Genomic DNA, 23,667 nt, shown 5'->3' on the forward strand with positions numbered 1-23,667 from the left:
ACTGTTTCTTCATCCTATGTAATGTATTCTCAATGAATTTGGTGATGTTTTTTAACCTCTATTTAACTAGGCAGGTCAGTTAAGAACAAATTCTTATTTACAATGACAGCCTACCCCGGCCTTACCCGGACGACGCTGGGCCAATTGTGTGCCACCCTACTGGACTCCCAATCATGGCCGGATGTGATGCAGCCTGGATTCGAACCAGGGACTGCTGTGACGCCTCTTGCACTGAGATGCAGTGCCTTAAACCGCTGTGCCTATCGGGAGCCGGGAGCCATCCTACATCCTGATATCACCAGTTTCTGACTACTATATGGTGCTGTTCCTGCTATTAGGTGCTTATTTTTTAAAGAATTCCCCCACACACATGTTTAAAGGGATAGTTCACCCTAATTACAAAATTGCATTACCTGTTAGCAGTCTATGGATCATGAATGACAGCAACTTTGGTTTGTTAACCTGGGCACTGTTTCAAATGCAAACCTTTTATCATTTGTGGCACAAATCTAATACAAGTCAATAGTACAAATATTAGCATTTTCGCACTCTTTAAAACAAAATCACTTAAGACCAGGTAATATCAGGATGAAGAATCGGACATAAACTCAACAACGTCAATTACTAATTTCTCTGAACAGAGAAACAAAACATAACCAAATTCACTGAAAATGGGGATCCTCAATAAATAAAAATACAAAAATACATTACATAGGATGAAGAAACAATACTCCATGCCGCAGCACCATACTACTTGTCACTTAGAGAACTGAAAGTAAACTCAGTAAAAAAAAAGAAACGTCCACTCACTGTCAACTGCATTTATTTTCAGCAAACTTTACATGTGTAAATATTTGTATGAACATAACAAGATTCAACAACTGAGACATCAACTGAACAAGTTCCACAGACATGTGACTAGGAGAAATTAAATCAAAATCAAAAGAAACAGTCAGTATCTGGTGTGGCCACCACCTGCATTAAGTATTGCAGTGCATCTCCTCCTCATGGACTGCACCAGATTTGCCATTTCTTGCTGTGAGATTACCCCACTCTTCCACCAAGGCACCTGCAAGTTCCCGGACATTTCTGGGAGGAATGGCCCTAGCCCTCACCCTCCGATCCAACAGGTCCCATACATGCTCAATGGGATTGAGATCTGGGCTCTTTGCTGGCCATGGCAGAACACTGACATTCCTGTCTTGCAGGAAATCACGCACAGAATGAGCAGTATGGCTGGTGGCATTGTCATTCTGGAGGGTCATGTCAGGATGAGCCTGCAGGAAGTGTACCACATGAGGGAAGAGGATGTCTTCCCTGTAACGCACAGCGTTGAGATTGCAATGACAACAAGCTCAGTCTGATGATGCTATGACACACCGCCCCAGACCATGACGGACACTCCTCCTCCAAATCGATCCTGCTCCAGAGTACAGGCCTCTGTGTAATGCTAATTTCTTCGTAGAGAAACGCGAATCTGACCATCACCCCTGGTGAGACAAAACCGCGACTCGTCAGTGAAGAGCACTTTTTGCCAGTCCTGTCTGGTCCAGTGACGGTGGGGTTTGTGCCCATAGGCGACGTTGTTGCCGGTGATGTCTGGTGAGGACCTGCCTTACAACAGGCCAACAAGCCCTCATTCCAGCCTCTCTCAGCCTATTGCGGACAGTCTGAGCACTGATGGAGGGATTGTGCGTTCCTGGTGTAACTCCGGCAGTTGTTGTTGCCATCCTGTACCTGTCCCGCAGGTGTGATGTTTGGATGTACCAATCCTGTGCAGGTGTTGTTACACGTGGTCTGCCACTGCGAGGATGATCAGCTGTCCATTCTGTCTCCCTGTAGCGCTGTCTTAGGCGTCTCAGTACGGACATTGCAATTTATTGCCATGGCCACATCTGCAGTCCTCATGCCTCCTTGCAGCATGCTCACTCAGATGAGCAAGGACCCTGGGCATCTTTCTTTTGGTGTTTTTCAGTCAGTTGAAAGGCTTCTTTAGTGTCTTAAGTTTTAAGTTTTTTTAAGTGACCTTAATTGCCTACCGTCTGTAAGCTGTTAGTGTCTAAATGACCGTTCCAGAGGTGCATGTTCATTCATTGTTTATGGTTCATTGAACAAGCATGGGAAACAGTGAATTAACCCTTTACAATGAAGATATGTGAAATTATTTCAATTTTTACGAATTAGCTTTGAAAGGCAGGGTGAAATCCCACCTCCGTTGTTGGGGTCAGATTGGTGTGGGTTCTGGGGGATCCGTGGGTTCTGTGGGGGTCCATGGAGGGCTTTTGACCATTCCCTTGGATTCCTCATGTCTAACTCATTGTTAGAAAAAAGTCTGGTCCAAATCGGGTGTTAGGTACTATATTTATTGAATATTATATGAACCCTATAAATTAAAATGGCAAATTTGGGTGCAATCAATCAGCTTAATTAAAATGTATATTTCAACAAAAGAACGTTTCAGGAATCTTTCTAACAGAAACGATTTCAGAACAATCTGAGATGGTGGGTGTCAAAATCCTCTTTCTTGTGCTTTTTGAGGTGGAACAACCCTGTATCTACTTGTGTCTGGACAGCATTAGAGAGAGAGCGAGAGAGAGTGAGAGCGAGAGTATGCGTGTACAACATATGTCCGAAGAAAGAAGGAACCCCCTCCTAATTATAGTCTCCAGCCACACACTGGAAGTTTCTGAGTAAACTTTTTCTCACTACGTGGTGGCAACACTCCATAGACAGACAAGTAAAAATAACAAGCCTGAAAAGCTCTTCTGTTTCTTCATAGGAATTGTTTGTTTACACGTGATGAAGGGGTGAGGGGGAGTTTGGGGGGATAGAGGGAAGATGGGAGGTCTGTGTGTCGTGTGGTAGGGTAGAGTTTCCCCTGATGAGCCAAGGCATGTTGGGTAATCTAAACGATATGCACCACAAACGATGCAACTGGTGATCGTGTGATCATGTTTTTGCCATTTTTCCTCTGGGGAAATTGGGGGGAATTATGGGCGCAGCTGAACCCCGTTGATAAACAGGCTGAGGAGTAAAGTATATAAATGGTCACTACGCAAGCTTTGGAGATGAAAAATGACCCAGCCACATGTAAACTGTGGTTGGAAAACACAGAAAGCAGCTGACTAACTGCAGTGGGGTAAAAGGTGGGGGCACCCTGTCATTTGGTCTGGGCCTGGGCTGCCTGACTGAGAGTGCCTCACTCATCTAAACATGTCCTCTTTAGTCTGGGTACCAACCACCCAACCAACCCACCAACCAGGGCTGTATTTTTTGCCACCATCTGTATCACATAAATAAGTGCTCATCACCTTCCTCCTTCCATCCAAAATAGCCCTGCTGTTAAATAGAGACCTGTTGCTGTCATTGTTTTTTCCCTTTATCAGTTTAAAGGCCTGTTCGTTCCCTATTTAAACAACACAGCTCATTTTAAAACACGGGAAAGGACTTCACTGACTGCAGTTTATTATCACTTACTTTCCTTACAGAGGATAAAGAAACACTTCAATCTGAGGAGTTTTCCTAAGTCTTCAAGTGTCTCATTAAAACTTCAAGTGACTTCAATACAGATGGCATTTAAGCGGCTCGGGGATTAGAAATCATATCGCATTGGGTTCATATCTCCAGTAAATGTGTGTGTCTTTTACTGGGTTGACAGGCATCATACTCAGAACCAGTGAAATCTCTCATTCCCTGGAGTGAATATCCTGTTGTACTTCTGCTGTGTAAACACTAGAATGTAATGATGTATCAGGTGAATGTTTTAAAACTGGGCTTTTTATATGGATTCTACTACCATTAGTGCAATTCAACACATCATTAAAAAAAGATCAAATAAACAAGCATAACCCTGTCACCTTGGAAACAGATTAACAACAGGTTTCCTACTGGACTAGAGGTTAGTTAGTAGACTGATGATGCCCTCAAAATAGCCCACTCAGGGCTCCAGAGTAATGTTATTTCAACCCAACATGCTGACAGGCCCTGTCCAGAAACAAAACCTATCCCCTACCCCCCTAACAAGCCCTAGACACTTGGCCTCCACCTTACCACCAGCACTGAGAGAGAGGTCAGCCTCTCAGGTCATGGGTTTATTCATCTGTCTCAGTTCAAAGGTCACAGTTCACCAACACACAGGGTAGTAGTATTCCATCTTTATTACAGGAAGGTGCCAACCCAGCCCCCGCTCAAAACAAGATCCCTGATTGATTTATGGTATAGTAGTAACAGGGTTCATACCCAGGAGGCACCTTAATTGGGGAGGACAGGCTCGTGTTAATGGCTGGAGCGGAATCCGTGGAATGGCATCAAATACATCAAACACATGGGTTCCATGTTTGATACCTTTCCATTTGCTCCATTCCGGTCATTATTATAAGCCGTCTTCACCTCAGCAGCCTCCTGTGGTTCATACACATTTTGACAGATGGAATTTCATGACTTTTCCATGACCAACCATTAGCAGTGTTTCTATGTACATAATGTATAAAAAAAGTACGTGGAATGTGGTATTAACACCGGGAGGCTGCTCTCTGATCCCATTTACAATCTTCTGTAGTTGTGCAAGGCACTTAATCAACAAAGTAAAATACCAGGTAGGCAACTGAATAATACTGGATGTGCATTTGATCAAGCCCTGTTCAAACACATCAGAGGCAGTTTATCAAGGCCCGGCTGAGCAGCTCATTTCCAAAATGTGCTTTGTTAAATGGGGACTGGAATAAAAGCCTGCACACCCACACGTGGTCTGCCACTGCGAGAACGATCAGCTGTCCGTTCTGTCTTAAGCGTCTCACAGTACGGACTTTGTCATTTATTGCTCTGGCCACATCTGCAGTCCTAATGCCTCCTTGCAGAATGCCTAAGGCACATTGACGCAGATGATCAGGGACCCTGGGCATCTTTCTTTTGGTGTTTTTCCAGAGTCAGTAGAAAGGCCTCTTTTAGTGTCTGAAGTTTTCATAACTGTGACCTTAATTGCCTACTGTCTGTAAGCTGTTAGTGTCTTAACGACCATTCCACAGGTGCATGTTCATTAATTGTACTTGGTTCATTGAACAAGCATGGGAAACAGTGTTTAAACCCTTTACAATGAAGATCTCTGAAGTTATTTGGATTTTTACAAATGATTTTTGAAAGACAGGGACGTTTCTTTTTTAAACTTTCTTTTAACTGAGTTTATCTTAGAAGTGTTTACTTTGCAGGGTGACTAGCAGGGGCAGACTAGCCATCTGCCAGAAGGGCTGGTCCATTTTTAGCCTAGTGGGCCTGCCTAACTAGTTTTATTTAGGTTTTTTTTATGAATTATCTGACTAATAATGGGGGCCTCAAGGGAAGAAAACGGGACGGTTTGGGGGCCTCATGGAAATAAATTGCAGATGTGTTACAAATGTCAGGGACGATTTCTGGTCCCAGTCCGCCCCTGCTGCCTATCATCTATTCAGTTGCAATGTCCCATACGATGGATGCCCAAATCAACTGGAAGTATCTACAAAACAAGTTTTGAAGCCAAATAATCCAAAAGAAAAGCTACATCTAATCTTTTTTCCTAAAATTACTGTTTGCGATTCACAAATTATTATTTTGATTCACATTCGGTTTGATTGAACAAACACAGGCACTCAAAGTGTCATTCCAATCCTGGCTGATATGCAGATATTTTTATTTGATTGATCAAATATGTAAAAACTGTGCCTAAATAAATTAAATTAACAAATTATTAAATACAGTTCCATGACTTTTCCAGGCCTGGGAAACACCATTTTGAAATGGACTTTTCATGATCATAAAAACCCTGTAATAACTTTGTATTATTTTATGATGGTAACCCACTGAAAGAGGTCAATCAGATTTGACAAATTAGCAGGTAACACATTAAGCCAGGGGGAACCAGCCTGATCGCTGCGGCTAGGTAAAATTAACTAAAAAGTTATTCCTCCCTGATTCAGCGGTGCAGTCTAGATTTCTGTCAGAAACTACAGACAGTTAGGTTGCTTCTCACTCTAGCCACATTGTCAAAGGTAGACTGGTATGATACAGGCTGCGTCCCAAATGGCATCCTTTATAGACAGCCCCCTCCACAAAAGTATTTCCTTCAGTCACACACACCCCCCCCCCCAGGCTTGCACCGTGCAGGGTGGCCAAGATGATGGCATCACTTCTCAGAGTCAACGTTAGATAAACAACACCTTCACTGAAAGTGATGGCAAAACAACAAACGAACCATGGCTGGCACTTCAGAAACTTATTCAAATAAAATAAAATAAAATAATCCAGTATTTGTGTCTTTACAATAAGGAACCGTTAGTTTCTTTAAATGTCCGGATAGAAAAGCTTGAGAAAAGACTTGTGAGGAACAAGTTTGTCCCTTGTCTCGTCTGGAATCTTGCAGGGATACTGTGAAACTGTTATCCAAATGCCCTCTGGTACATGGATACAGCTGCCTGAAAGTAAAGCCCTTTAACAGTTCTCTGGACACTTAGTGCCCTCTTGAATCAAATCTGATAATGTGCTTGCTGGGATAAAACAAAACATAACACAGAAAGATATAGGAAATTGAGAGCCCTTAAATCTCCTGCCTCCAATAAATAAATACATTTTAAAATGGTGTTTATTCGTTCACAATTCACATTCATTATTACACAAAGGGCAATAAACATCAAATAATAAAAAACATATTTGAATAGAAAATTTGATTTAAAACAGGGAGCCCTATGTCCCCATGGAGTCCATTGTAAACCATAGGCAGGTATCGGCCCAATCCTAAATGGAGCCCTAGAACCTTCAGCTAATGCACTTGTGCAGATCTGTGAGAATTCGATTTGTATATGCAATATGGTGAAACTTCCATCTAGCCTATCAAACAGCAAGGTGGAGTTATTACCATATTGATTGCACCTTTCAGATCCTCTGCAGAATTGCATACTGGCTTAGGGGTCCATTTGGAATTGGGCCATCCTGTGATCCTTACATCACTCCCCACCGTTGGCGGCCATCTTGTTGGTCTCCTCCTTTCCTGTCAATGTCCTCTTGCTGATGCCGCTGAAGTACTTTTCCCTGAAGGCGTTGTGGCCTTGGTACGGGCTAAAGTGAGGGTCTGACAGGTGGGCCAGCGCATCTGTCTCCTACAGAGAGAGAAAAGACAATTCAGCCCCATATACCAACGACAGAAAGTTCTTGGTACAATTATACCTCTTAAAATTGCGAGAAAAGTGTGAGGGTTTGCCTTCACAAAGTGGAACCAATTCACCTACAACCTCGGTTCAGTAAACAAATGTAGCGTCATAAAAATGCCTTTGAACACAGGTGAAGGAAGAAAGAAACCAGATGATATCAGACCTCTGCCAGGTATCCCATTAAACTAACCAAACAGCCACAGGATAAAATTCTCACCTTGTATTCCTCTCCTTGCCATCACAAGCTCAGTGTAACAATAATAAATGTTAGCAGAGTGTTATGTTCCTCATATTTTCCTGGTTGGAGCTTTAGCCAGGTTGTTAGGCAGTGTTTGGAAGGCCAGCAGGCAAGAAAGTGTCGGGGCGGACGGACAGTTGGATGGAGCGGGAGGAATGAGGAGTAACGAGGTGCCGGGGATGCAGAGTGCTAGAAGAGATGACTCCCCAGCTGGCCTGCCATTCGTCAACGCCACCTCTCTCTGTTGGCCCTGGTTACCACTGCCAGGCAACCTGTCCTGGACCTAGAGATGGTTACCCTCAGTCCCCACCACATCCAAGAGCAATCCCAGATATGAAGCTCCTAACACTTCCTAAGGTTCCATATAGAAGGGATATTCAATAACCAGAGGGTCAAAGTTTTCCAGGTTCTTTTCTACCTGGTAGTCCTTGATAGGCCTAGAGTTCACACACCTGTCCCAAATCTGAACATTTCCCAACACGACCATACACCAAACCATTCAACACAGAATAGGAAAGCACAGCAACTAACTTCAAAGTGCTCCATGGTAGGAGTTAAAAACACAACCATCACTTCTCAATGGAAGCAGTTCAATTCACACAAACTGACACTGCAAACTCTCACACACACCCAGCGCTGCTGTCCCATGTCATAAAGACATTGAACCACTGGACACTTCCCATTTCCCACTGAGTATTTAAATACTCTATTACCGTCATAGCTCATTCTAATAATTATACTACTGTACTTTGTATTTAGTTACTCTATTTATACACACACAACATATTTATTTAAATACTGGATTATTGACAGCTCACTAATATATTTACTGATGTACATATCATTCTTAGCACATCTTGTGTAAACTGTTCCGGTGTATACGTACAGTGCCTTCGTAAATTATTCAGACGCCTTGAATTTTTCCACATTGTTACGTTACAGCCTTATTCGGAAATATATATTTTTTCATGTCCTCAGCAATCTACACACAATAGCCCATAATGGCAAAGCAAAAACAGGTTTTAAAAATGCAAATTTACAGAAATACCTTATACACATGCTATGAGACTCGAAATTAAGCTCAGGTGCATCCGGTTTCCATTGACCATCCTTGATGTTACTACAACTTGATAAGAGTCCACCTGTGTTAACTTCAATTTATTGGACATGATTTGGAAAGGCACACATCTATATAAGGTCCCACAGTTGACAGTGCACGTCAGAGCAAAAACCAAGCCATGAGGTCGAAGGAATTGTCCGTAACAGGATTGTGTCGAGGCACAGATCTGGGGAAGGGTACCAAAACATTTCTGCAGCATTGAAAGTCCCCAAAGAACACAGTGGCCTCAATCATTCTTAAATGGAAGAAGTTTGGAACCACCAAGTCTCTTCCTCAAGCTGGCCGCACGGCCAAACTGAGCAATCAAGTGAGAAGGGCCATGGTCAGGGAGGTGACAAAGAACCCAATGGTCACTCTGACAAAGAACCCAATGGTCACTCTGACAGAGATCTGAAGTTCCTCTGTGGAGATGGGGGAATATTCCAGAAGGACATCCATCTCTGCAGCACTCCACCAATCAGGCATTTATAGTAGTGGTGGCCAGATGGAAGACACTTCTCAGTAAAAGGCACATGACAGCCTGCTTGGAGTTTGCCAAAAGCCACCTAAAGGACTCTCAGACCATGAGAAACAAGATTCTCTGATCTGATGAAACCAAGATTTAACTCTTTGGCCTGAATGCCAAACATCACATCTGGAGGAAACCTGGCACCATCTCTACAGTGAAGCATGGTGGTGGTGGCAGCATCATGCTGTGGGGATGTTTTTCAGCCGCAGGGACTGGGAAACAAGTCAGGATCTAGACACAGATGAACAGAGCAAAGTACAGACAGATCCTTGCTGAAAACCTGCTCAGGACCTCAGATTGGAGCGAAGGTTCACCTTCCAACAGGGCAACGACCCTAAGCACAAAGCCAAGACAATGCAGGAGTGGCTTCTGGAGAAGTCTCTGAATGTCCTCGAGTGGCCCAGCCAGACCCCGGACATAAACCTGATCACAGGATCTGCAGAGAAGAATGGGAGAAACTCCCCAAATACAGGTGTGCCAAGCTTGTAGCATCATACGCAAGAAGACTCGAGGCTGTAATCGCTGCCAATGGCGCTTAAACAAACTACTGAGTAAAGGGTCTGAATACTTTTTATTATTTTTTATAAATGACCAAAAATCTGAGGATAGAAAACAAAGGAATAACAATACAAACTGAAAGACTAAAAAGCACACTAAGGAAAAGCAGAGCTGAAAATGTGTGTTTTAAGATCCCTTTTAAATATGTCCAGTTTCAGCCCCCCTCAGGTTCTCTGGCAGGCTATTCCAGAGGCTGGGGGCATAGTCTTCGTCCTAAGCTTTGGGACAGTTAAAAGGCCAGCACCAGAGGACCTGAGGGACACATAACTAAAAAGCATGTCTGACATGATTTTGGGTGCACAATCATTCATTGATTTAAGAACCAATAGAAGAATTTTAGCATTTATTTTAAAACTCACAGGCAGCCAGCGCAGAGACTTTAAAACCGGTGTAATGTGCGCTCTTCATCTGGTCTTGCTGCAGCATTCTGCATGTTTTGCAGTTGACCAATGGCTTTCTTAGGTAGACACGACAGAATAGCATTACAGTAGTCAAGCCTGCTGTAATAAAAGCATGGATGAGTCTCTGAATCAGCCTGATCAGCATGTAGCTACATTTGAATTATGTGTGTACTTGCTTGACATTGTACTGAATTGTAAGGAGCTGGTAACATAACCATTTCTCTGCACCCGCTATAACATCTGCTAAACTGTGTACGTGATCTCATTATGAACGGTAGCCTACATTCTCCAGCTTTTGCAAATCCTTACCTCTGATTGGATAAATAGTCATTTCAGTTTGAGACTGAACTTTGGCCTAAGATCACATCACAACATATGGAAAGTGGTAGACGGGCCAAGTTCACGGCCCAGTCAGGAAAGCCTGTCTTGATTTGATTCTTACCATTACAGCCTCTAAAGCAGAAGCCTTTGAAGACTGGGTTGAGCAGCATTGCTGGATACAGCCTGCCAGGAGGAGACTACGGAAATGTGATAAACAGTTGGGTCCCAAATCGACACCCTTGATAAAAAAAAACAATGACTGTATAAAATAAATAGTTCAAATACTCTACAAACTTGGATGCATTGGTTGTTTCAGATTATTTTGTGCACAATATAAAGTAATAGTAAAAAATGTAGTGTGTAGTTTTAGAGGCGCAGTATTTGAATTATTTACTTTACAGTCATTATTGCTCATCTTTATCAAGGGTGTCAATAATTTGACGCCACTGTATACCGTGCCTTCAGAAATTACTCACACCCCTTGACTTATTCCACATTTTGTTGTGTTACAGCCTGATTTGGCTGACCCATCATATGCACAATACATGAAATACATAAATATCTAATTGGCATAAGTATTCACACCCCTGAGTCAATACTTTGTAGAAGCACCTTTGGCATGTTCTCCCATCTTAGCCAAGGAACTCTGTAGTTCGGTCAGAGTGGTCATCGGGTTCTTCATCACCTCCCTGACCAAGGTCCTTCTTGCCAGGTTTCTCAGTTTGGTCAGACGGCCAGCTCTAGGTAGAGTCTGGATAGTTCCATATTTATTCAATTTTCCAATGATGGAGACCACTGTGCTCTTGGAAACTTTCAACGCTCTAGAAATAGTTGTATACTTCCCCAGGTATATAGATCTACGAACAGTTCCTTGGACTTTATGGTATAATTTTTGCTCTGACATGCACCGTCAACTGTCACCTTATATAAAACAGGTGTTTCTTTCTAAATCATGGCCAAACAATTGAATTTTGCCTTGACAGCTTTGCACAATTTTGCCACTCTCTCAACCAGCTTCACCTGGAATCCTTTTCCAACAGTCTTGAAGGTGTTACCACATATGCTGAGCACTTGTTGGCTGCTTTTCCTTCACTCTTCGGTCCAACTCATCCCAAACCATCTAGATTGGGTTGAGGTTGGGTGATTGTGGAGGCAAGGTCATCTGATGCAGCTCTCCATCACTCTCTTTATTGGTCAAATAGCCCTTACACAGCCTGGAGGTGTGTTGGGTCAATGTCCTGTTGAAAAACAAATGATAGCCCAAACCAGATGAGATGGCGTATCGCTGGAGAATGCTGTGGTAGCCATGCTGGTTAAGTGTGCCTTGAATTCTAAATAAATCACTGACAGTGCCACCAGCAAAGCACACCCAAACCATCACACCTCCATGCTTCACGGTGGGAACCACACTTGCAGAGATCATCCATTCACCTACTCAGCATCTCACAAAGACACAGTGGTTGGAACCAAACATTTCTAATTTGGACTCACCAGACCAAGACAGATTTCCACCGGTCTAATGTCCATCGCTCATGTTTCTTGGCCCAAGCAAGTATCTTTTTCTTGTTAGTGTACTTTAGTAGTGGTTTCTTTGCAGCAATTCGACCATGAATGCCTGATTCACACAGTCTCTGAACAGTTGATGTTAAGATGTGTCTGTTACTTGAACCCAGTGAAGCATTTATTTGGGCTGCCATTTCTGAGGCTGGTAACTAATGAACTTATCCTCTGCAGCAGAGGTAATTCTGGGTCTTCCTTTCCTGTGGCGGTCCTCACCAGTTTCATCATAGAGCTTGATGGTTTTTGCGACTGCACTTGAAGAAACTTTCAAAGTTCTTCAAATGTTCCGGGTTGACTGACCTTCATGTCTTAAAGTAATGATGGACTCTCATTTCTCTTTGAGCTGTTCTTGCAATAATATGGTCTTGGTCTTTTACCAAATAGGGCTATCTTCTGTATACCACCCCTACCTTGTCACAACACAACTGATTGGCTCAAACGCATTAAGGAAAGAAATTCAACAAATTAACTTTTAACAAGGCACACCTGTTAATTGAAATGCATTCCAGGTGACTACCTCATGAAGCTGGTTGAGAGAATGCCAAGAGTGTGCAAAACTGTCATCGAGGCAAAAGGTGGCTACTTTGAAGAATCTCAAAAATAAAATACATTGATTTATTTAACACTTTTTTGGTTACTACATGATTCCATATGTGTTAATTCATAGTGTTGATGTCTTCACTATTATTCTACAATGTAGAAAATAGTAAAAATAACGAAAAACCCTAGAATGAGTAGCTGTGTTCAAACGTTTGACTGGGACTGTATGTAAATTAGATATTTATGTAGACGATTGAGAGGGAAAAAAATCGATTTAATCTATTTTGAATTCAGGCTGTAACACAACAAAATGTAGAATAAGTCGAGGGGTATGAATACTTTCTGAAGGAACTATTTATCTATATATAGTAGCATGCTATGAGATATATGTTCCAGGTTTGGGGCACTGGGAGTCAGAGACAGATGCCAGTGTGTGTGTGTGTGTGTGTGTGTGTGTGTGTGTGTGTGTGTGTGTGTGTATGCGGTGATTCAGACAGGGCTTGCCTTTATGGGAACAATTGTGTTTTGAAGTGAAGAGGTTGTCAAATCCAAAGATGGATTATTTTCCATAAAATATGTGATTAAGTAATTTATGTGCTGTATATAAAAAAAGCCAATCATAGCCAGATGCTGAGGTTTATGGCAGACCTCGAGGGAAGCACCATCGACATCCCCTTTAACTGTGTTGTATTGCGCGTGTGTATGTTTAAAGAACACAGACCGACAACACTCATAGTACACATATGTGCATGCTTGTACATACAAACACGGCACAAACATATTCAGTGGCACGCACGGATACTTTACTTTGTAGATACATGCATGTAATTCATACTAAGCACACCACAGCAACATGAAAACCTACAATTATATAGTGTTGCAATCATATTCACAAAGGGATCCATCTACCTTTTCGAAATGAGTGATGTTCCACTCAAACGCATAAACCCGCTCGTAACAGCAGTCACACACAGGGTAGACAAGTACAAAAGCATATATACGCACACACCAGACAGACGGACGGACACCCACCTCTGGTTCCTTGATCTTCTCCATGGTGATGAGACGTCTGGAGGTGTGGCTGGAAAGGGTCTGTTCACAGTTACTGACCAGTCTGAGACAGGCATTCAGGGGCACCATCTCTTCACAGTACCTACAAACACACACACACACACACTCTACTGGTGAATCATTATGGTTGAGTACATTCTCAAACAGCTGGACCTGTACTGTAGCATGAACTAATACATCTAAAGGGTTGATGGGTCCAAATCATCCTTCAAACTACAATATCTGCATCTCACCATACACTCACCTGCAGAGTAGACCAGCCTTAGCCTCCATGTAATCCCCTCAAAATGGCACTACATCCAGGCCAGGTCAACTCTCTCTCCGTTAAACTCAACCCAGATCAACTCTCTCCTCACTCCCTCTCGCTCACTCTCTCTATCCTCTTTCCCGATCCCAACTCTAGGCCAGTTCTCTCTCAGCTCCAGGCCTTTACAATGTCATGATCTGACTGAAGTGGACAAAAGCCATGGTGAAAAAGGTGAACTAGATTAGATTTAAGATATCGGGAAAACGTATTCTTGTCAGGAGCGCTGTGTGTGTGTGTGTGTGTGTGTGTGTGTTCGCGCGCATGTCGGCAAAGCACCAGGGCAAGGTACTGTATTTATTAGGATCCCCATTAGCTAGGGTCAAAGCTGTAGCTACTCTTCATGGGGTCCATGAAACATGATATTAATAGACCATTGCAGCTGAAGGACAGAACTACAGAAAATGACATAATACATAACATTAAATCGACAGGTACAGAACTACATCAATTAAAAATAAGGATACACACTTTCATATTATTTTGCCTTAGCAATTCATGCAACATATTCAAATGGCTCCACTACAGTCATCCATTTTTATTGAGTTGCTTACTGCTACAACTGCAGCTCCTCATCCTAACTTCTCAGAACCAGTTGTTCTGTAAACACTAGCGAGAATGTCACAAAATTAGGAACCACCTTTGTCCTCGGTTCTCCCGCTTGACGTCAATACTATTCATAGTAATAATAATGTGATTAATAGATGCTACTGAATGAAAGTGCCTGTAGATTACAGGCCTCTAGTGTGTGTGTTTGTCAGCACCGTGACCAAAGCGAGGCGTTCATTCTACCTGCCGATCACATCTTATTACTGGGTAGCTGGTCCTTCCACATGGGCAGTTTCATTTAAAGATGGGTGGGGCCTTTCAATACAGCTTTTTCCATCTTCTCAGACAAATAGAGTTGAAACCTCTGTGTAGATGTCCCATAGGCAGGCAGATTGTGGGTCAGGTTAGAGGCTATTTAAGCCCTATAGGCTGAGGTGCATTAGACTAGCCCACCTGCCTTTTATTGCATGGTATACTGTAGGCCAGATAGACATTGTCAAGGCATATTAATTCAATTGTTGTCAAGATGGGGAGAGGCCTGTTTTGATAAGGAGAAGCTCAGCATTCTTAACCACACAACTGACCAAACAAGTCCTACAGTCTAAAGTTGTACCTTGACTACTGCCTGGTAATGTGTTCAGGTGCTAAAAAGAAATACATAATAAATCTACAGCTGCCCAGCAATGTTCCAATGTCAACAAAACGCATGTTAACCTTTCCTGGCTCAAACTAAAATGAGTCCTTAGGACATTCCGGGAAGGTCTGGAGGTTGTGTCAATGTCTCCTGGAGATCCTTAGGACAACCCCTGTTTGCTGAGGAGATTGGAAAAAAGAAATAAATAAAAGTGAAGCAGACAAACTGTCTATTCAATCAACTAACATACAGCGCTGACAGACATTCATATTTCACAAGGTATGCAAATAAAAGGTCTCGTCATAGTCCCTAAAGCCAAAAGGAATTCAACACAACACAGTAATATACTGTATGTAGCCATGATAGCATGGAACTCCCTGACATCTCAAATCACTCAAGCAAGCAGCAAAAGTAGCTTTTAAAAAAACTAATTAAACAGCACATCACAGCCCAATGCCTCTGACCTAAATTGCTTGTAGCATCTCCTTCCAGAGCACATCTGGTGTTTTGGTTAAAGATAAGATATGCCCTTGACATCAGGATATCAGGGCCTGCTCAGAGAAAGCAACTGGAATCAAAGCCTCAGTAGAGTAAGGACGTACTGCTCCATATGATATGATAGTCTGGTCAGCTTACTGATGTTAATCAGCAGAGCAAGGTTTTATTGAAGTGAATTCTTATTTTGTGTGTGACGAGTGGATGCTGCTGGGTGTGAGTGGTGCAGGAATGAAAATGCAAAACAAGTTTATGAGAACCAGAGGAAACTCCATATCAAGGGGACTTTATTCATTTTATAAATAAGTACTAAGGCAATGCACTATACCTTAGTTAACCCTTTATGGGTGGTAGACTAACACATTGCACTATACCTTAGTTAACCCTTTATGGGCAATAGACTAACACAATACCTTAGTTAACCCTTTATGGGTGGTAGACTAACACAATACACTATACCTTAGTTAACCCTTTATGGGCAATAGACTAACACAATACCTTAGTTAACCCTTTATGGGTGGTAGACTAACACAATACACTATACCTTAGTCTATTGCCCATAAAGGGTTAACTAACACAATACACTATACCTTAGTTAACCCTTTATGGGCAATAGACTAACACATTGCACTATACCTTAGTTAACCCTTTATGGGTGGTAGACTAACACATTGCACTATACCTTAGTTAACCCTTTATGGGTGGTAGACTAACACATTGCACTATACCTTAGTTAACCCTTTATGGGTGGTAGACTAACACAATACCTTAGTTAACCCTTTATGGGTGGTAGACTAACACAATACCTTAGTTAACCCTTTATGGGTGGTAGACTAACACAATACCTTAGTTAACCCTTTATGGGTGGTAGACTAACACAATACCTTAGTTAACCCTTTATGGGTGGTAGACTAACACAATACCTTAGTTAACCCTTTATGGGTGGTAGAATGTAACACAGCAAATGTTTTGTTTAGTTCATTTCTATGCACTAGACAGGGCGAAGGAAGTAAGTGAAGCCCATCTGATCAGAATTATGACTCTGTTCAATTTATAGGACGGAGTGGAGTGACAAATCTCTAAAATGTCCACAATGCCTCGCTTTGGTCAGTGCTGACACATGAGAGGCCTGTATTTTATAGGCACATCTATTAATCACATTATTATTATTATGAATAGTATTGACATCAAACGGCAGAACCAAGGACACAGGAGGTTCCTGATATTGTGAGATTCTCGCTAGTGTTTAGAGAATAGCTGCTTCTGAGAGATTAGGATCAGGAGCTGTAATTCTAACAGTAAGCAACTAACTAAATGGACGACTGCAGTGTAGCCATTATTATGAATACATGTAGATTACGAGAGAGTGTTTGTTTGCATACGTAGCACTTTCTCCTACCAGCACCACACTGACGCTGGGCCATATTTTCACCTTACTGTTTGTCTCCTGGGTTGCTATGGCCACTGTGGAATACAGGCCTCTAATGTGTTGTGGTGTGTGTGCGTGCGCGTGCTTCAGGGAGCACCGCGACCAAAACGGGTGTTAATTCTACCTGCCAATCACCTCTTATTACTGGGTAGCTGGACCTTCCACATTGGCTGTTTCATTTAAAGATGGATGGGGTCTTTCAATACAGCTTTTTCCAACCTCAAACATTTATAGACTTGAAACTCCATGCAGATGCTAAGTAAGCAGCACAGGAGGCTGCTGAGGGGAGAACGGCTCATAATAATGTCCGGAACAGAGCGAATGGAATGGCATCAAATACATCAAATCAAAATGTATTTGGCACATGTGACAAATACAACAGGTATATAGACCTTACAGTGAAATGCTTACTTAGAAACCCTTAACCAACAATGCATTTTTTTTAGGAGCACACAAAGAAATTTAGGAGCACAATGAAATATATTTGATGTAACAAGCCATTTTCTTTGTAGCAATAGTGCAAGGCTGACGGGCATGAATCTGCCCTCAGTGTATTCTCCATGCCACTCAGGGGCTGACGCACAGTGAAGTAATCCTTGCAACAATTATCTTTACATTTATTGGTGCTATGGTACTCCAAATAATAAAAAAATGTCAGGTCACACAGCAAAATATTTAGGCGCATATGCGATTAAAATGGTCGCACTGTATATACCCTGATGGTATACTGTAGGTCAGAGACACCGGCATTAAGCACAAGGATCTGTCTCTCAGTAAGGCAGCAGCAGGAGTGTTATAGACAAAAGGAAGTCGATAACCCCTTAAACCAACCATCGGAGTTCAAACCCCATGAACTTCCTGTTAGCTTTGCACTCTGCTTCATTAGCGCCGTCTGGCTTATGACTTTAACCCATAGAGAATGATAGACACATCTAGTGACCAAAAGGCCATCTTAGCATTGGCAGCGCCATTGAGGGCTTCAACCACGCTTCAGCCATTTTAAAGTAGTCAACTCGGTGGGGATTCCTATGGGTTGTAGCCTCAATGGCACTGCCCATGCTGTCACAGACGCTATAATAGCACAGATATAGAGGACTCATCTTTATCTCTATGCTTTAGCCTCTGAGATAATGGGTCTGGTTCCTGCCAAGGCGCTGCAGCAGAGAGGAAATGGCAACAGACCACACCGTGGCTGGAAAAGTCTTGAACTAGTTCAAATTTAAACACAGTATCACAGAGACAGAGAGACAGGGAGAGAAAGAGAGAAAGAAAGAGAGAGAAAGAGCAAGACTAATGAGCTTGAGAAGCCACAGAGTTAATTGAAACACTGAAAGGCAGCTGAGGCACAGGGCAAGGCGGTGCTCCTCATGACGAGGGCAGAAATGTTTTAATTGGCCGGCTTGGGGGACCTAATTGCCTAGGCCTGTGACCAGTGTTAGGGGACCTCGTATTGGCCTGCGTCTGGTCCGACCCCAGCCCAAAACAACACAACAGTAACACAACACAGCAAATAGTTTTTTCCTACAGCAGCTGCACTGCAACCCCCCTTTATGACTCCAGTGTTTACAAACAAGCATGTTGCTCCACAGTCCTGTCCCCTTCGACCATTTAGTCACCCTGTTCTTTCTCAAAGGTCCACCGCAGTAACAGTCATTGGCGAATGGCGACATCTAGTGGTGTAGTATATCGCGCTCTCTCAGGACAGACTTAGGACCACCTAAATCTAACCTATTAATGTTTCAGTGTTACTAACCAACTTTGTGCAATAACATTTTCTCTAAACTGAATTCCCACCTCTACCAAAAACCCACATGCCTTGTCTTATTAGCATCCCCTAAGTCTCTTGTTCATAAACTTTCCCTTTTCTCTCCATATATTTTCTTTCTCTAAGACCCACCTTCTTCTTTGCTCAGTAAATGTGGAGATGAGTGGAAGGGTCAGAGCAGGCCCAACACAGGGGTATTTTTGTTCTGATCCAGTCCTGACATTCTGGAGGTCATGACTCCTGACTGATACTGTGAGGACCTCCAGCCCAACCCAGCCTGGGTGCAACCCGGCCTTTCTCCCTCCTTCCCGTCACCATAGCAGGGTGACAGAAACCCAATAACCCCCCGACAGCCTCCCAATCCCCAGTGTGGAGCCCACAGATCAGGACCTGGAGACAGCCTGTGTTTGGTCGGTGTCAGCATGTCTGGCCTCATGGGTTTATTTTGGCACTCTGCACTGAATGAGACAGGGTCAGGAACTGCTAAGTAGTTACACACCCAGAGTGAGGAGAAGAGCAGAGCACAGGCACAGTCAGTCAGACTGAGGCACATAGTTGCATAGACTCTCTCTTGCTCTCTCAACCACCAGTGCTAAAGGCTGTAGCCCTCTCTCCTTTCCCTGTCTCAGCCAGTCAGTGTGGGGAACTCCAGTGTGTGTGTCACAGACAGTCAGGGGGAACTGCTGGAGGTGAGCGGGAGGTGTAATAGAAACATCACAGGGCTGTGGTGTATGGTCTGGTCTCATCTTCCTGATACTCAGACCCTGCCCTGTAATCAGTGGCCAGGAGTCCCAGGGGCCTGTATCCTGTCTGTGGTCCACACAGTAAACCAGCTGTATGGAACAATACACCCAATATACCTCAGGACACCTGCACACTGACCAGAACACCACTAACCCCCAGGCCTGGGACAGAGAATGAGATGTGCTGATGGGAATAAACCCCTGGTCCTGACAGAGAATATGATGATTATGAGGGGAAGAGGTGCAGAGAGAAAAGCCCTCATCTAAACTAGAATGCTTTGTTGAGCAGATCTAGTACAGTAGCAACACTTCATCAGGGTGTAGGCTAAATCACCAGTGTGACTGTGGCCCTCTAGTGGTCTAACAGGGTAAAGGGGAAAGATAGCAGTTTTTCCTGCTGATACATGCTGTTGACTGGTGAGGTTGACCCTGTGTGCAATAAGGTCTTATCAAATGCGGTTTGTATCTATTCGACATCACAACAGTGATATTTGGTTTAAACATAGAAGAGGGAGACTGTGTAGACAATACATCTGTGAGCTCAAACCCATGTAAACACCATGATGATACAGTAGATTCAACAACACCAGATGTGAATTTGACCAACTCAGACTAAAAAGCTTTAACAGGAAGTGCTGTATCCAGGGACCACAGATGGATATTAACCATGTACCTATATGTAGATAACTCTGGTGCAATACTGGGGTTGTTGTGAATGGTCCCTGACAAATAAACACGTCAATACTCACTCTGGCCTGTAGATTGGTAGCCAGTAGACTAGCCGCCCTCCGATGACCAGGTGTTGAGCTGAGAAGTTTAACAGGTCAGTGAATATATCACTCAGGTGGTAGGCCATGGAAACGGGGACATGGCTGTCTCCAATGCTGGATGAAAGATAAACGCATCTTCACTGTTTACACACTGATTTAACATAATCTGAGAGGACTTTATATCTCTCTAGTGTATCTATTGCTTGCTTGCAAGTTTTACAGCCTGTCCTTTTCAAAACTGATAGCAAATATACAAAGCACTATAAACAACACTGAGACTTAAGAGGAAGATGAAGACGTACTAGTCTTCAGATGGCTTCACACTGTCCTTCTGAGAGCCTGTTCTCCTGGTTGACTCCCGAATCCCATACGGGGCTGAGAATTAAACAAACACACACAAAAATTAAAGAGAAGAGATTTGAACAGATTTAAATCTGAACAAATCACAAAGAATGTGGACTTCAACAGACTAAGACGTTTTACTCGTGCATGGCTGTACAGGAGACATTACTGGATGGAGGACCCTACATGGGAAGAGAACACACAGAGCTCTAGGATAAGAACGTACGGTCAGTGATGATGGCGTCAAAGAGCACTCCGTCCCTCCAGATAGGCTTGGAGGCGTCAGACACAAGGACGTCCACATACAGCTTCTCTGAGCCGTACTGACGCAGGTTGGCTCTGATGTTCTCATCTGGACCCCTCCACTTCTGGTTCTTACGACTCGCTTTTCCTGAAAAACAAACCAAAATACTATTATACAGCAATGCACTTGGTTGTAATTAGGGCCGGGATGATAGCAGTATCGCGATAATCGTTAGTTTTGTGGCTAGGAAACAAAACACGAAGCGGATTTAACCTCTTTAGGAAAACAGCTCGAATGTTGAAAACATTATGCATCGAGATTCACATTTATTTATTTTCCAAGCTATAGCACACAATATTTTACACACAGCAGGTGTAAAAGGACCAGTAGAGTTTGATCTATTTCTTATTTATTTTTTGCCATGGGTAAAAATAGAGATACGTGATATGATTACAACTAGGACCGGGGGGATACCAGTATCAAGTGTTAGGCCTATAGGACAATGCAATTGGATTTGAGCGTGAAAATGAGCACAGAAAAAAATAACTATTTTAAAAGATCATAGAAAGAGCACAAACAACATAATGTTCATAATATAAAATGGATTAACATACTTGCCAAAGAACAAGATATTTAGCTCTGGGTTCCAAAATAAGAGAACGTAAACAAGGCCATTTCTAGGATATTACCTATCCCATGGATGGTGTTGTAATCAATATCCGTTCCACAGACATATGCACCAAAATGAGAGCATGCAACCAGGAGGCTACCTGAGGGAGAAAGAGAGAAAAAAATATATCCAATAAGCACAGACTAGCCTTGGGTTCAGCTAAATGCAGTGTATTTCTGCAAGCGTCAGTTCAAAGACCAAAAGTAACTTAACTCTTACCAGTCCCAACGAAGGGGTCGTAGACCAGGTCGTGAGCCTTGACCCTGGCGTGGTTGGCCATGATAAAAGACAACCCAGCGTCCATACTGGTGTTACCTATGAAGTGCCTGTTCTTCACACTGTGAGAGCGAATCAACTCACGCTGGCCATCTGCAATCTAAGGAACATACAGTTGATAAGACAAGATCAAATATAGGCTTACCTTTATCATTAAATGAAACAGTGCTTCTCAACCTGGTACCTGGCTTATACACGGGGGACTTGGGAAGACTCATAAGGACATAGGCCTCATAATAAGTTTCACAAGAGGGAATACTTCAGGCAGACCAAAATGTGATTGGCAACCAAAGAAGGTTAACAACCACTGTGGTAAATAACGTTCATGAGTTATAGTAATTACTCATTTGTATACTGACACAGAAATGAAGGAGCACACAGCACACTGACTCACCCATCTCCCAAAGTAGATGTAGAGAGGCTCGTCTGGGATGTCGTTAGGGTCAGTTCCATAGTCCTCCAACAGACAGAAGATGTGTTTAGGGTTCCGTAGATTGACCCTTCCCTCGAAGGAGAGATATTCCATTGCCTTGGGGAGGAAGACCACAGGGTAACTTGTCCAGGTGCATACTGCTTATCAGTGCCTGCCTTTAACACAATAGGGCAGTAAAAAAGGTAGAGTAAGTTGACTTTTCTGGGATCAATCTTAAATACAAATTACTGGGAGCAAGTCAAGTGTATCATACTCACATCTATCTTCTTAATTCTATCTTCAAACTCTAGAGTCTTGTTGAAAGTGTAGACATTGATTTTGTATGTTGAGTCTTTCTGTAGGAAGGGTGACTGTTGGGAGCAGTAAAGTTACACACATTAGAAACTCCACATGATTAGTTTGCCCTCTATTTAGATGTAATCTAATTTCTCACAAACCATGTTCTCTGTTGGATATTTCAAGAGCGTGTTCCTGAGTTCACTGTGCGTTCTGCCATGACCCCACAGCTCAAATGCAGACCTAGGTGATAAACAAATAACCACAAAAAGGTCATTACAATTTACTGTGACATTCAAGTTGAGAATCATCTCAGAAGAGAAGGGCTGATGAGCAATGCTGCTGTACCCCTCTAGCTCTTTTCATTGCAACTCCATTGTTGATTTGTCTCACTTACTTTGCACAAACAGTTCTGGCCATGATGCTGTTGACATCTTCCTCTGACAAGCCATTCAGGAGCCAGAATGGAGACTGGGGAGAAGAATTACAGAAGATTTTAGGATTTGAGAAGCCTATGCATGGACAGCTGATAATGGTCAACTCCTCCCTTCATTGGTAAAGCTATCAGGCTAATAATACATATAGACACTAACGTATTTTACCTTTTCTTTGAAGTTTTCACCTGGATCAAACGGTTTGCCCCTGAGGGACAGCAGCGACCTAATCTCCTGTAAGGTTACGATGGACAATAAATAAAATCTGAACATTTCTGAAGAATTCAAACATGACAGCTTGTAGATAGTAACGTTACTATCGTAGCAAGCTAATGTATGGGAGAAATTCCGTAATGAGACACCAACATCTTTAGAGATAGAAACAAATAACACAACATTTACAGTTTGACAGAGAGGTACGACATTTATATGCATACCGGTAGCCTGAAGTCAACATTGTCCTGGGCCAGATGTATCAAATATTGCAGGCATATTCTGCTACAGTGGATCGCCATGTTCGAGTTCTTACGCAAAATACACCCGGCTTAAAACTGCGTCCCCGCGAATAGTGGTTCCTGTCTTTTTCAAAATAAATACCACCTTGCCAGCAATGATTGTGCATTAAATGCATGTATTTTGTCAAAGCTAAATTTAAATGTGTATGTTTTTGTTTTGTCATTAACGTCTAAATCATTATGTGCTTATTATTCTGTATAGCTGCCACATAACTGCTTCATAAATGAGAGTGCATCATTTTACTGTAGAGGGAGCTAATGATCCACCAACTAAACATATCCCAGGGGTAAACGCT

General features: G+C 42.7%; 1 protein-coding gene across 4 annotated transcripts; it reads right to left on the reverse strand.

The window, feature by feature from the left end:
* Window positions 1-5,640: 5,640 nt before the first annotated feature.
* Window positions 5,641-23,410, reverse strand: LOC109901684 (tRNA (guanine(10)-N2)-methyltransferase homolog). Of its 4 annotated transcripts, none has more exons than XM_031787030.1 (13): window positions 23,294-23,410; window positions 23,025-23,090; window positions 22,820-22,893; window positions 22,584-22,665; window positions 22,404-22,496; window positions 22,108-22,242; window positions 21,657-21,813; window positions 21,457-21,537; window positions 20,750-20,914; window positions 20,484-20,556; window positions 20,161-20,295; window positions 13,454-13,574; window positions 5,641-7,124 (listed from the first exon to the last, which is right to left on the reverse strand). In XM_031787030.1, exons 1-13 carry the CDS (start codon window positions 23,369-23,371, stop codon window positions 6,972-6,974), a joined length of 1,413 nt encoding a protein of 470 aa, XP_031642890.1. In that variant the 5' UTR covers window positions 23,372-23,410; the 3' UTR covers window positions 5,641-6,971. The 4 variants fall into 4 exon arrangements, with proteins under 4 accessions (XP_031642890.1, XP_031642889.1, XP_031642893.1 ...); XM_031787029.1 differs by having other exon boundaries at window positions 21,651-21,813; XM_031787033.1 differs by having other exon boundaries at window positions 22,108-22,301; window positions 23,294-23,398.
* Between the last annotated feature and the right edge of the window lie 257 nt (window positions 23,411-23,667).

Source organism: Oncorhynchus kisutch, linkage group LG13, assembly GCF_002021735.2.
Source record: "Oncorhynchus kisutch isolate 150728-3 linkage group LG13, Okis_V2, whole genome shotgun sequence".
NCBI classification, from domain to species: domain Eukaryota; kingdom Metazoa; phylum Chordata; class Actinopteri; order Salmoniformes; family Salmonidae; genus Oncorhynchus; species Oncorhynchus kisutch.

What these genes read in the sequence shown, in the direction of transcription:
- LOC109901684 (XM_031787029.1), bottom strand. Translation starts at nt 23,371, where the DNA reads ATGGCGATCCACTGTAGCAGAATATGCCTGCAATATTTGATACATCTG. An exon ending in GTGAAAACTTCAAAGAAAAG is followed by an intron (nt 22,894 to 23,024) that starts GTAAAATACGTT and finishes TCTTCTCCCCAG; the next exon opens with TCTCCATTCTGGCTCCTGAA. An exon ending in ATAGAATTAAGAAGATAGAT is followed by an intron (nt 22,243 to 22,403) that starts GTGAGTATGATA and finishes TTCCTCCCCAAG; the next exon opens with GCAATGGAATATCTCTCCTT.